General features: G+C 40.4%; 1 protein-coding gene across 5 annotated transcripts in view; it reads left to right on the top strand.

Annotated features, from left to right (window-relative positions):
• Positions 1-14374, top strand: part of ECPAS (Ecm29 proteasome adaptor and scaffold) — a 99315-nt gene that overhangs the window by 72239 nt on the left and 12702 nt on the right. For all 5 annotated transcript variants that reach the window (XM_036090923.2, XM_036090921.2, XM_036090925.2 and 2 more), the window contains 10 exons: positions 201-269; positions 3065-3182; positions 3466-3633; positions 5979-6058; positions 6661-6766; positions 7691-7738; positions 8603-8724; positions 10749-10899; positions 12640-12705; positions 14081-14170. In XM_036090923.2, the coding sequence (XP_035946816.2) occupies positions 201-269; positions 3065-3182; positions 3466-3633; positions 5979-6058; positions 6661-6766; positions 7691-7738; positions 8603-8724; positions 10749-10899; positions 12640-12705; positions 14081-14170 (1018 nt within the window). The remainder of the gene's footprint in view (positions 1-200; positions 270-3064; positions 3183-3465; positions 3634-5978; positions 6059-6660; positions 6767-7690; positions 7739-8602; positions 8725-10748; positions 10900-12639; positions 12706-14080; positions 14171-14374) is intronic.

The following is a 14374-nucleotide window of genomic DNA, read 5'->3' as shown; positions in this document are numbered from 1 at the left end:
TACATCTCTTTGTTCATCCTAGAGTTAGTTTCACAGAATTCTCAGGCTGATTGGAAAGGATTTAGTTGACTTTTACATCTTGGTCGATACCTGCTATGGAATTTGATTTTATCAATTTATAAAAGAAATGAATCCGTTAGTTGAACGCTGCTTTGAAAAATTTGAGGCTAATATAAAGTCTTACTGTTGTTTTGCTTTAGAACTAAACATGAAGTTTCTGGAGAGACAGTGGTATTTCAAGGGGGTAGCCTTGGCAAAACACCCGATGGGTAAGTGTGCCAAATCCATCCATCAGTCATCACTGACACCTTTAGTCTCTGAATGGAGCACTCACGACACTGATTTCCACCCTCCTAGGAAACGTGTGTTAGTGGAAGAAGAAAACTTCTGTGGAGAAAGCATAGTGTCTCAGATTGGGGTTCTTGGGAAACAGACTCTGAGGTGGAGTTTTGGACAAAGCTGGAAGCTGACTGAAGAGTGCCCCAGGCTCATCACCTAGGGCAGTGAGGAGGCAGGAGAGGGCCGATGGCCCAAGGAGGAGCTGACCTGCTGCCAACACTTAAGCAGACCCTGGCCTCTGGAACTGGGCTGGGCAGGCCCTTCAGAGTTGTCCTGCTGTGAGGGGCCAGGACATTACATCCCCTCATCAGGCTTTACATCCCCTCAGTGTCTAGCCATTGGTGGTGGGCTGCTCTGGGGGAAGACCTGACCTTGGACTAAGGGCCGTTCCATTAGCTCCCAGCCAGCTGAGTCGTGAGGGGCGGTCTGGCAGCACAGCTCGGCATCCGCTGCACCTCGTTTTTTGGTGGGGGCAGCTCTGCTTGTCATTGTGGGGTCCATCAATTTAGCACTTCAGATTAATTCCTAGAGCCTTACCTCCTTTATCTTACCAGTATTCCATTGTGGTTATGCTGATGCTTTTCCTCTGAAACCCCTCAGGTCAAACTGTGCAGCTGGCTGGGCCCTGCTTCAGTGTTGTCTGCAACACCAGAGAGCAGCCATTTGTTCTGTTCTTGACTTTCTCCCATAGCTCGCTGTTTCCACATCAGAAGTTATTTTTGTTCCACTTACTGTCCCTGTAGGCTTTTTCTGCATTTTTAAAAAGTGCTTTCTTTTCACAGAATAACTAATACAAATGATCGGGTATTTAAGGAAATATTATTTGTTCAGAGGAAAGTTAATAGGACTCAGAAGGAGTTATCAAGATTGGGTGCTGCAGTCCTACAATTTTTATGGACTGAATAGCCAAAGCCCTCTTGAAAAAGAAAAGTGAAGCCCAGAAGCATCACAATTCTAGACTTGAAGCTGTATTACAAAGCTATAGTAATCAGAACAGTATAGTACTGGCACAAAATAGACTCCTAGATTAATGGAACAGAATAGAAAATCCAGAAACCTGTAATTATATGGTCAATTAATCTTTGACAAAGCCGGAAGGAATGTCCAATAGGAAAAAGACAGTCTCTTCAACAAATGGGGTCAGGAGTACTGGACAACAACATGCAAAAGAAATACACAGAAATAAAGTCAAAATGGATTAAAGTTCTAAATGTGAGACCTGAAACCATAAAAATCCTGGAAGAGAGCACAGGCAAGTAACCTCTTTGACATCGGCCAAAGCAACTTCTTTCTAGAGATTTCTCCTGAGGGAAGGGAAACAAAAGCAAAAATAAACTATTGGGACTACATCAAAATAAAAAGCTTCTGTGTGGTAGAGGAGACAACCAACAAAACTAAAAGGCAACCTGTGGAATGGGAGAAGATATTTGCAAATAACATATCTGATAAAGGGTTAGTATCTAATATGTATAAAGAACTGATACAACTCAACACCTAAAAAACAATGGGCAGAAGATACGAACAGACATTTCTCCAGAGAAGACATCCAGATGGCCAACAGACACATGAAAAGATGCTCAACATTACTTATCAGGGAAATACAAATCAAAACCACAATGAGGTATCATGTCACATCTGTCAGAATGGCTAAAATCAACAGCACAAGAAACAACAGGTGCTGGCAAGGATGTGGAGAAAAAGGAACCTCCTCTTATACTATTGGTGGGAATGCAAACTGGTGCAGCTACTGTGGAAAACAGTATGGAGGTTCCTCAGAAAGTTAAAAATGGAACTACCCTATGATCCAGCAATCATACTACTGGGTATTTACCCAAAGAATACAAAAATACTAATTCAAAGGCGTACGTGCACCCTGATGTTTATAGCAGCATTATCTACAATAGCTGGGATATGGAAGGGGCCCAGCTGTTCACTGAGGTAGATGAATGGATAAAGATGTGGTGTACATATATATATACACAATGGAGTATTATTCAGACATAAAAAAGAATGAAATCTTGCCATTTCCAACAACGTGGATGGGGCTAGGGAGTATAATGCTAAGGGAAACAAGTCAGAGAAAGACAAATTCTGTATGATGTCACTCACGTGGAATCTGAGAGTCAAACAAATGATCATATGGGAAAAAAGAGATGAAAACCAAGATACAGACTCTTAACTATGGAGAACAAACTTATGGTCACCAGAGGGGGAGTGGGGGGATGGGTAAAGTAGGTGATGGGGATCAAGGCGGGCACGTGCTGTGAGGAGCACTGGTTGATGTATGGAAGTGTTGAATCACTGTATTGTACACCTGAAACTAATATAACACTATGTTAACTAACTGGCATTAAAATAAAAACTTAAAAATGATTGGGGTGCTGTAGCTTAGAAAAGACTTGGGGATGATAGAAGTTGTCTCTAAGCGACTCCTGATTCTGAGAGAGATTGGTGCACAAGGTAACAAGGAATTACTGAGCCACCTCCCGGGGGGGTGAGGGCTCCACATCCAAGGGACTCAAGGGGGCCTTCCCGTCATTTACCTGGCCTTGTCAGTAATTGAACTAGGTGACTCTTTCTATTCCTCTCAACCGCATTCTCTTCGTGTGTGGTGATGAGATTGAGAACATAATTTAAAAATGTCCTACTAATATTGGTGACGTAACTTTTACTAGGCTGGAGACGGAGAAATACATTGTGTACTTTTTGTTTGTTTGTTTCCAAGCCAGGGCCTCTCTACTTACAAGGAGCTTTGTTCTCTGGCAAGTGATCTTAGTCAGCCAGATCTGGTGTATAAATTTATGAATTTAGCCAACCATCATGCAATGTGGAACTCTAGGAAGGTAAGTTGCTATCACGGACGGTTTTTGCTTTTTACCTCCAAACCAAACCTGCTACATTGGCTGGCAGTGGCGATTGATATGCAGTTTGCTTTGTAAAAGTCTGGGGTTAGGGAGAGCCAGACCACCGCATGGTTGCTGTTACCGCTACAGCTGGGACACCCAGTGGATCAGGTCCAGGGACAGGTTTGGGAGGGAGGATTTTGTGATCTTCGTAGATTTAATATATTAACATTTTACCACAGTGAGGTATCTGAGTCACTTCATCACCATCTTATTTTTTTAGGGTGCTGCTTTTGGTTTTAATATGATTGCCTCCAGAGCTGGGGAACAGCTGGCTCCTTTCCTGCCTCAGCTGGTTCCCCGTCTTTATCGTTACCAGTTTGATCCCAACCTGGGCATTCGACAGGCCATGACAAGTATTTGGAATGCATTGGTCACTGACAAATCAACGGCAAGTATCTGGGAACCCTTGTCCAAGATTACACATGGGATTTCAACCCAAGGCCCATCTTTCTTTCTGCTCTGTATACTTACCTGTTTAGACAAATAAGCTTTCTTTCATTCTTTGCTTTCTCCGTTCTTTCAAGATGTCGAAGATGCTTGTGGCCACATTTATTAAAATCTCAAGAATGGAAATAATGTAAATGTCCGTGGGGTGGCTGGCTGAGGAAGTGGCGGGACACTCACACAAACGGAATACCGTGTCGGTCGGTATTGTCCATACAGTGGAGAACAGGCCACAGTCCTGCCTTCACGGAGTCCCCTTTGTTGAGGCGCTAGACAAGGAAACAGGCCATTACCATGTATGGTTTTCTCTCTTGGTTTTCTGTTCTCTGGCTGCTTGTCATACTCGATGCCACTTGTTGATGTTAGGATTTCTCAGGGCTTGCTTCTGAGTACCTTTTACTCTCTCAATTTTATGTTTTGAGCTCAGCAGTTCCAGTGAATCTAAATGTCATCTTACTTGTGATGGTTCCCAATCTTATATTTTGGCCCAGACTTGACTTGTGTTCCTGATTTGCACATCCAACTGCCCGCTTCACTTGGATGCTGTTTCACAATTCCTTCAACTTAACATGTCCAGAACAGGACTTTCCCCTCTCTTCTCAACATTCATCCATTTACCCATACCAGGAAACTTGGTATCCTCTTGATTTCTGTCTGTTGTGCCCCTACTTTCAGTTGAATCCAGTAGTGAATTCTGTTGATTCTGCTTCCAAAGTATCTCTTGAATCCACTCTCTTCTTTCCCTGATTCTTTCCTGGAGAACAGGGTGTCCCCTCTCTCTCTTCTCTTTGCCGTCCTTTATTTAATCAGCAGTAAAAGTGATTTAAAAAGAAATTGGATTTTGCCATTTGGGGTTAAAATCCTTTAGTGGCTTCATAGTTCACTTTAAATAAATTCCATGAGTCTTACCTTACCTTTGCAGTCCCTGCACATGATACGGCTTTTCCCCTTCTTCACTTTAGTGTCAGGTTGAGTGTGTTCCTGTTCATGGTGATAGGCCTTGAGGATTCAGCTTTGAAGGCTCTAGCAGAGTATTTGGTACCACTGGGTCAGTCAAGATCTAATAGGCCACTTGGCTTGATAGATCTGCGCCCAGTGCACAGGCTGAGGCTTTTGAGATGTGAGTATCATCTCCTTATGAGTGAAAGGGGATCAGTGAGATCGGTCTGTCTCAATGGATAGATGAGATAGTGCGGATGAGATCACTGTGGAGAATGTTTAGAGAACTGGACGTAAGAAGATGTCAGTTTGTTAAATCTTAGGTGAGTTATTTACCTCTCTGTCTTGGTTTTCTTCCATATAAGTGAGGATAACAAAACCTTTCCTACCTATAAGAGTAAAAGTGGAAAAGCCTTAAGTTTTTTTTTTTCTTCTTTTTTTGAGATTTTATTTATATGAGAGAGAGCACGCACACAAGCAGGGAGAGGGGCAGGAGGGAGGGGTGGGGGCAGAGGGAGAAGCAGACTCCCTGCTGAGCGTGGAGCCCACCGTGGCTGGATCACAGGACCCTGAGACCATGACCACAGCCAAAATCAGATGCTTAACCAACTGAGCCACCCAGGTGCTGCCAAGCCTTAAATTTTGAGGTTCTTGGGATCAGTATAAGAATTGAGCCTCCCATTAGTTACTTGTTATTACCAAATTGTTAAGTGTATATCCAAATAAAACAGGCTTAAAAGATTCAACTCACCTTTCGTTCTGAACAATCATAATACTTCTTTATGTGGCAGACACTGTACATATTACCAGGGATATGGAGACAAGTCAGACACTGTCCTTGTCCTTGGGGTCTCAGTGTGATGGAGCAGTGTAGTTACATACAGTCTGATACGACATGCTGAAGAAGGTGCTGTGGGAACACAGAGGAGAGTAGGCCAGTATTCTCCACCAGGTGATGCCTGATTTGAATCTTGAAGGACAGGTAGGAATTAGCCAGGCAAGCAAGAGATGGAAAGGGATTGTAGGGAGAGATATTATGTATCAAGGAATAAAGGCGAAATAGTACATGATACCTTTGGAGCTAGCTCAGTCACAGAGGGCTTTGTATCCATGCCTGGGTGGTTGGATTTTATTCTCGTGTCCTGAGGAAGACAAGAGAATCAAGTTTGCATTTTAGAATGATCATTCTAGCAGCTGTCAGCAAGCAGAGTGGGGAGAGACTTGGGGGCTGAGACGCCCAGAGACACTCAGGCTGCTACCTACAGAGACATGGTTAGTGTGGTTGAGAGATTAATAACTTGACAGTTGATGAATTTCACATTTTAAATGTTAAACTTTTTCTTTCATTAGGTGGATAAATATTTGAAGGAAATTCTTCAAGATTTGGTTAAGAACCTTACCAGCAGTATGTGGCGAGTTAGAGAATCCAGGTACCATTTTTGGAAATATAAGACTAGTCAGATATAACTAATTTTTTTTCTTCAAGTTTCCAAGCTTTATACTTTATACTTTATGCAAAAGGAATAAATTACTGAATTACTAAAAAGCATATTTTTGGTTGGGTTAGAGAGTTCTCTCTACTTAACTATTTAAAACTCTAAAATAAACACCCAACTCTAGTCAGTGGTTTTTCTAAATTGTCTTAGTTTATATGACATTAAAGAAGATCACTTGTTAAATTGGTAGACATTAAGATATATACTGTCATGACTTTGTAGGGTGTCATTACTTATATATTTATGTAAATTTATTCAGTGCGTGTTACGTGCTTGTCAGGGTGCTGCGTGGGGGGTGCACTGGTAAATAAAAAATGCTGTATCCTCTCAAAGAGGCTGTATTGTAGTTGTGAGACGCAGACATCTGATGAATATAAATGCCACGTGTGTGGGGGGGTATTTGAGGCACCAAGGAGAGAACAGGTGTTGCTGTCCAGGAGTGAGGCAGAATCCATATTCTTGTTTGATATGAATGTTTCATAGTAAGATTGAGCTTTCTTGATCATAAACTTGAAAACCAAATTGTTTATTTTCAGCTGTTTAGCTCTGAATGATTTATTGAGAGGAAGACCTCTAGATGACATCATTGATAAACTTCCAGAAATTTGGGAAACTCTTTTTCGGGTACAAGATGATATCAAGGTATTAAAAAAAAAGTCTGCATTTATTCACAGAATAACTTTAACTGGGATTGTTAAGATATATACGTTGGGTATTTCAGAATTCACTCTCTATGCAATTTTAAGAGACTACAGTTTCCTCCCAAAATTTCAGTCTTAATGTGTCTGTGATGTTGCAGGGTTTTTTTCAATAGAGATTTTATGATGTTACTGATTAGGACAAGTAACAGTTTGGAAATAATCCAGACAACCTCTACTTGATCAGTTTTATAAATTGGATCAGTTAATCATAAATAACGTGACCAATTCCTTTGAATTTTAAATTCAATCTAAATTTTAGATATTTTGGTATCTCACCATTAGAATTAGGCACTTTAGTTTTACCTTTCTTTTTGACTTATTCATTAGAGATTTTTAAAAGTCTTTTAGAATCCTCATACAGATATTTATATGTTTGCATTTATAATACCTTTAGTTTCTAAACTGTTATATGTTTTTTTAAAAGATTTATTTATTTTTTGAGAGAGAGAGATGAGTGTAGGGAGAGGTGCAGAGGGAGAAGGAGAGAGAGGGTCCCAGGCAGACCAAGCAGACTCTGTGCTGAGCTCAGAGCCCCGCATGGGGCTCAGTCTCACCACCCTGAGATCATGACCTGAGCTGAAACCAAGAGGAGGACACTTAACTGACTGTGCCACCCACGTGGCCCTAAACTGTTATACTTTGTAGCCATATTTTTGTAAGGTCAAAATAGGTCATACCTAAAAAAATATATGCCATTATAACATGTTCCTTGATGGGCAGGGAGCCTAATGAAACACTATTTTTTACCTGATATTGCAAGTAGGATTTTTCACTAATCTGTGTAGAGTCGGAGGCAGTTAAATACACATCGTGGGGTGAATGGGAATGAAACTAATCTGTCATGCCATACTTTCCTCATTTTTAGGAATCTGTACGGAAAGCTGCAGAACTAGCTCTGAAAACTCTGAGCAAGGTGAAAACTCTTATCTTATACTGGGAGTGAAGTGGGGCAGGGCTTTCTGTGACCAGGACAACGATGACTTATTTTTTTGTCATCTCAATTGACATTGAGTTGCAGTGACATAAAGTAATCGGTTTCATGTTATAGTTCAGTGTTCTTACAGTGAATGAGAAACTAGGTGCCATTATACTAGAATACTAGTATTTTTAGCATAGAATATGTCTGGTCTCTTTATTTGGTCGGCTCCTGTGGGCCTTTACATAAGGTATGACTTTCACTCGACCCTGAAGAACACATTACTCATTTAGATCCAGCCACATCTACCTCTTCTCTTATTATTACTGTGGTTTTGTGTTCAGCTGCCTTGCATGTTTATGAGGTTGGCAAGCTTTTTGAAACTAGTTTCTTACTTGAACTTGATTGTATGGTATTTCAGGGACTTGTACATTCTATCTGTATAGGCTTGCTGCCATAGATTACATCGTTAGTAAGTAGTAAAAACAGGTTTTAAATCCAGGTGTTTCTTATTCCCAATTTGTGTTCCTGACCACTGTGTTATGCTGCCACCCAAAGTTATTGATGATGATAATACCTTAAGCCTTCTGCAGAGTGCTTTCTTATAAATTTTCTCACTTCCTTTTCAACTATTTCCTGTCTCACAAATGACAAGACCAAAGCTTACAGAGTGGAAGGCATTACCCAATTCCCTGTTAGGTGTTGGCAGACAGAGCATTCTTTTCTGTTTCTCCCCGAAGTGTCATGGAGTTGATTCTTACTCTTTTCTATGGCTATGGGAAATAGAAAGTATTTTGTTAGATGAATGCTTTATTGGGTAAGAGGTCAGTTTCACTAATTTCCATGCTCTGTGTATGTGAGGTTTGTGTGAAAATGTGTGACCCCGCCAAAGGAGCAGCTGGCCAGAGAACCATCGCGGTCCTTCTGCCTTGCCTTCTGGACAAAGGAATGATGAGTCCTGTGACAGAAGTTCGAGCCCTCAGGTGTGAATCAGCTGATAAAATGAATGGATTTACTTAGTTTCTAGCCATTCTGCAGAAATAGTGTTTCTCTGAGTGTTAGATTCTTCAAAGTATGGAGAAAATGAGTTGAGGAGAATACACTGAGGTGACCCAAGAGCATTTGTGAAAAGTTCTGAGGGAGAACATTTCTCAGAAACAAACATTCTCATGGGAACCTTGCTTTGGACCAACATCCTGCTGTTCTGCTTTGACCTTGTGTAAGGTGTGTTACTGTGTTGCCGTCAGCATCTGTCCTCGGCAAGCACATCTTTCTGTTATGCCCCTGGTCCTTGGGAGGTTGCTATTGGTGAGACCATTTAGTAATATTTCACAGATAACTAGGTTTAAAATAAACTGTACCACCTGCAACAATGAAGTACTAAAAAAATACACTCACATGTTTAGACATATATGGCCATTTTGTAAAATTCAGCAGTGAAGGATTCTAGTTTCTTGTTTTTTTTTTTTTAAACTAGAGTCTTATTTAGGAATTTTAGCTGTCATTTTATTTCACTCTTAAAATTAGATCACATTAATAGTACCAGCAGTATTTCATACTAAGAGTAACTATTTCTTACTATTACTAATAAAATAATGGATGAGGGAAGTTTTTTTTTTAATTAATTACCTTATTTTAGAGAGAGAGTGCATGCGCGTGAGCAGGGAGAGGGGCAGAGGGAGAGAGAGAATCCTGAAGCAGACTCCTTGCTGAGTGCGGAGTCCAACACAGGGCTGGATCCCAGGACCCTGAGATCATGACTTGAGCCAAAATCAAGAGCTAGTAGCTCAACTGACTGAGCCACCCAGGCTCCCTGAAGGTGTTTTTTTTGTTGTTGTTGTTTTGTTTTGTTTTTAAAGAATTCACATAACAAAGGCAAAGGAATGATAAAAGTAGGATATTACTGTTTTGCTGACCTCATTAAAATAATCTAGGGTAATGATCATTAGTGGCTCCTAAATCCACTGGTCAAAGGTTGTTGGAAGCTTTAAATGGATGGTCAGGAGAACCAAACTTGAATTCACTGACCACTTAATATCACAAAAAAAGATAAGCAGACATTACATGCATCCTAATGTGATGGAATAGGACATGTACACCACCACCTACAAAAGATTCATGGTAAAAAAAAAAATTGAACCTGAACCTGATTTAGCCTGAAGATCTGTACAGGGGACAGAGAGGAACATGTTGAATGACACCATTGGAAGAGAGTTAGTGAGGACAAATAAATTATAAGGAGGAAAAGGAGGGATGATTAAAAAGGATTTAAGAAATGCAGTAAATTGCAATGTGTGGGTGGACTCTGGATCCGATTCCAACAAACCAACTTACTTTTTTTTTTTTTTTTGAGTGAGAGAGGTGGAGGGGTGGGAAGGGGAGAGGGAGAGAGAGAGAGAGTGTCTTAAGCAGGCTCCAAGCCCAGCATGGAGCCCCACGCAGGGCTTGATCTCACAGCCCTGAGATCATGACCTGAGCCACAATCAAGAGTTGGACGGACACTTCACTGACTGAGCCATCCAGGTGCCCTCCAAACGAACCAACTCTTAAAGACATTTGTGAAACAGGGAAATTTGGATATCAAATTATATGAAAAAAAGTATTAATATTTTCTAGGTTTGAAAATGTTATTTTGATTATAGTAAAGAATTCTTGCCTCTTAGTGACACATACTGAAGTTTAGTTCGAGGATACTTCAAGATGATATGGGGGGGGGATGTGTGCTTGTGTGTCTGGAGGAGGTATAAATGAAACAAAATTGGTGAGAAGTTGCAAATGGCTGAACCTGGGTAGAGAATATGTAGAATTTCATTTATGATCCTCTCTTCTTTCACATATGCTCGAAAATTTCTATAATAAAAAGGAAAAAAATAGTGCTAAGACCAGACACTGTAACCGTGTGAATGTGTTCCTGAATACAATAAACCACAGAACGTCCTCATGATTAGATTTGTAGAGCTTCTGGCTTTTGTCAAAAGGACTTAGGAGTTGTATTCTGTGTCTGTAGCATTAACACCCTTGTGAAGATTAGCAAAAGTGCGGGAGCCATGTTGAAACCACATGCACCAAAACTCATCCCAGCTCTGTTGGAATCCTTAAGTGTCCTGGAACCCCAGGTTCTCAATTATTTGAGCCTCCGGGCTACAGACCAAGAAAAGGTGAGTTGACAGCACAGACATATTGGTGAGTCTCAAGGAAGAAAAGCCTTGCTAAGGTACTGAGTTCCATCGGAACAGTCTTTCCAGTGTCCTTAGACACACTCCATTACTCGAATGATACTTTGACCACTCTTGAAATAACTCCACACCTGTGACTTCATGCAGTGTGTGTTTTGGGGGGTCGGAGGGAGCACAACGAGGGCTCACATAGTGTTTTGTGAATTGGATGAAAACTAACACTTCCATTCAAAAAATGCATTTCCATTTATTTAACACAGTTTTTTGTACATGTTTGTTTATTTTTTTAGGGGTTGGTTCTCCACCTTCAGAGTCCTTCTATGGACCACTCCTGCCCTATAAGTAAAGAGAATTTGTATCTAGACTTTGGCATTGTCCAAAATTATTCTGCTTTTCAGAGATACTGTAGTTGCCTTGACTGATCAAAGTTTTTTTAAAAAAAATTGTAGATGAAACATTTACTGTGAAAAAATAATGCAGAAGGGGGAGGAAGTAATCCCCTAGGAGTCCCCTCTGCCCTACCGGGTCCCCATGGTCAGTAGCCTCCTGGGTCTGTTTTGAAATTCCCTTGAAGTCACAGGCTACAAACCCAAACAAACACACTGATTTAAAAATAGACTGTGAATGTTGTTCTACAACCTGCTTTTTGTTATGGACACTATGTCATATCTGTATATAGAGCTATTCCATTCTTTTTAATGCATGCGTAGTATTCTACAGTGAGGTGATTCCACATTTTGGTCAGAGAGATTATGCAGCCTCAAAGGTTGTGCCGTTCTGTTTCCTCCACACCTTTGCCAACATTGAATAACATCAGTCTGATAAGCAAGAATCTCATTCTGATTTACGCCTTCTGTTACTAGGGCTGTCCATTGTCTGATCGTATTATGTTAGTCACTTACATTCTGTGAATTGTGTGTTTCTGTTCCGTGCCTGGTTTTGTGCTTGTTGAGGTTTTTACGTTGGTCTCTGTTTATTAGGACTGTCACACCTCTGTCATGTAGACTGCTGGTACTCGCTCTCAGTTTGCTATTTGGTTTTTACCTTGGCTAAACTATTCTAATAATTGACCCTCTTTCCCTTTGCCTCTCATGTTGCTGTTTCTTCTCCATTCATCATTCTTTCCTTTTCAGCAGTGGACTCGCCCTGCCTAGGTTCCCACAGTGTGTTTACTAGTGCTGAGAAGTAGGAAACAATGTCTAGCCCAAACTTTGCAGCCTTAGGCCTGTCACTTCTATACGTGTTCCTTTCTTTCCTCATTGACTACGTGTGGCTAGTTAACCTCTCCTGCAGGGTAGTTGTTAGACTGAAATACCTTTACAAAGTTAAAGCAAAAAAAAAGTATGACATTTTTTATTGCTTAGATACAATTTTTTAAAACCTTAGGTAGAAATTTATTTAGCCTATTCCTGTATTTAGTGGTTGGAGAACCTGAGGCTCAGGCAGGCTGATGGCTTGCTCAGAGCCACGCTATGTTAATTTCTAACTGCAGTTAATTTCTAACTATTGTCTGAATTTCTCACCTGCAGTGAGAGGCTGCCTCATTGGTAATTGTTGAATGTAGCTCAAAAGAAATTAGAGTTGGACTTAACATTTGAGTTTGCTTTACCTGTGTATTATTTTTAAAAAATTTCCTCTGGAAGTAAAGCCCTTTTATGGGAGTGTATGTGGGTTCTTCTTAATTGATCGAATATGCTGAGTGACTTGAATTTGTGTCCTCAGGCTGCGATGGATAGTGCTCGACTCAGTGCTGCCAAATCCTCTCCCATGATGGAAACAATCAACATGGTCAGTGCCTAATGTAATAAGAAAGTTTGCTTTTTGCTTACCTTAGAGTGTAATTTTTCAGTCTTCACAGCCCATTAAATGAAGTAGAGGTTTAAGGGATGAGTCAAACAGCTATTGACTCTAGTTTTTTCTTAGTATAGGTCTTTTTTTCTTCTTCCAGATTATTAAATGGAATAAAACATTTTCCAAATACTAGAATCTGTTAGTCCAGATTTGTGTTACATAGAAGAACAATATATTAAAAGATTCCTCTATAAATCTCTATCTCTTTTGGCCTGTCTGTTTAGAAAGGTTCAGATATTTGTGTGCCTGGGCATGGTCTTTGGGAGGACCTAGGAAGGTGTAAGCTGGAGGTGTTCAGTGAAGGTAGGTAGCATAAAAGATAGGGAAGGAGAACTGAGCAATGTTGAAATGTTTTAGTTGTAAGAAGAGATTTGCAGAAAAGATCTGCTTGGCACTGAGGTTCTAAATTCTAAAGATCCTGGAGTCCGGGACTAGGGGTCACTAAAGTCGAGAGCCAGCTCTGCTGCGCATACCCTGGAGTGGTTAATTGACAACTTGTGAGCTATTGGAAATTGTTTTGTTAAGCAGATCACAAGGCTGGACAAGAGAAGAAGATATTTTTTAGTGCTTACTGGGGGACTATCACCAAAATTTGGTCTAAGGGTGTTATGTCTTAGTTGGATTATTGAGGGGAAAAGGAATCTTAAATAAATAGGAATGGTTAGCAAACACGTTTTGGATATGCTCATTAATAATAGAAAATATGTCATTGCGTTTTTAAAAACATAGTGTAGCAAATTTGGCTAAGAAGTTGGTTTGGTAGGGCAGGCTCGCTGAAAGTCAGTTTTAACTAAACATGTTTTACACAACGTGGATTGGTAAGGAGGAAGAGTAGGCCCAGAGAAATCCTTTCTTGCAGAATCCTAATTTATTTTCTCCTTTAGTAAGTCAGTGTTTTTCATGATTTTTTAAAAAGATTTTTATTTTATTTGATAGAGCATGTGAGCAGGGGGAGGGGCAGAAGGGAAGGAAGAGGGACAAGCAGACTCCATGCTGAGCGTGGAGCTGGATCTCAGAGCTCAGTCTCATGATCCTGAGATCATGACCGGAGTCGAAATCAGGAGTTGGACACTTAACCGACTGAGCCACCCAGGTACCCCAATTTTTGTTTTAATGTTGAACGACTGATGAATGTTTTTTCTGTTTGTAGTACAGTGGTGGTTTTTATATTGAAATCAATGCAAAATGAACCCGGCAGTTTTTCAACTTGATGTCAAATCCAGTGGGTACATATTTGACACAGCAGCTTTTAATTGATGACGTGGTATTGGCTTCATCATTTTCTAAGGTTAACTTTATTCTTTTCCCGAAGTGCCTGCAATATCTTGATGTGTCGGTGCTTGGTGAGCTCGTTCCTAGATTATGTGAATTGATCAGAAGTGGTGTGGGTCTTGGAACTAAGGTAAGTACGTGTATTTTTCACAAGAGGAATTTGCATCTTCATTAGTTGGGGCCACAAAAATATAACAGCTGTCATGTTTGAAATTCATATTTCTCTGTACAACTTAATAATATTTTACATTAACCATTTTGTTTCTCTGGTTGTACTAATAACTTAAAATATGTAGCTCACTCAGAATAGAAAACATGTGACTTATTCAATAAA

Source organism: Halichoerus grypus, chromosome 14, assembly GCF_964656455.1.
Source record: "Halichoerus grypus chromosome 14, mHalGry1.hap1.1, whole genome shotgun sequence".
NCBI classification, from domain to species: Eukaryota; Metazoa; Chordata; class Mammalia; order Carnivora; family Phocidae; genus Halichoerus; species Halichoerus grypus.
Note: the sequence above shows the minus strand (reverse complement) of the source record. Positions and strands in the feature narration are given on the sequence as shown.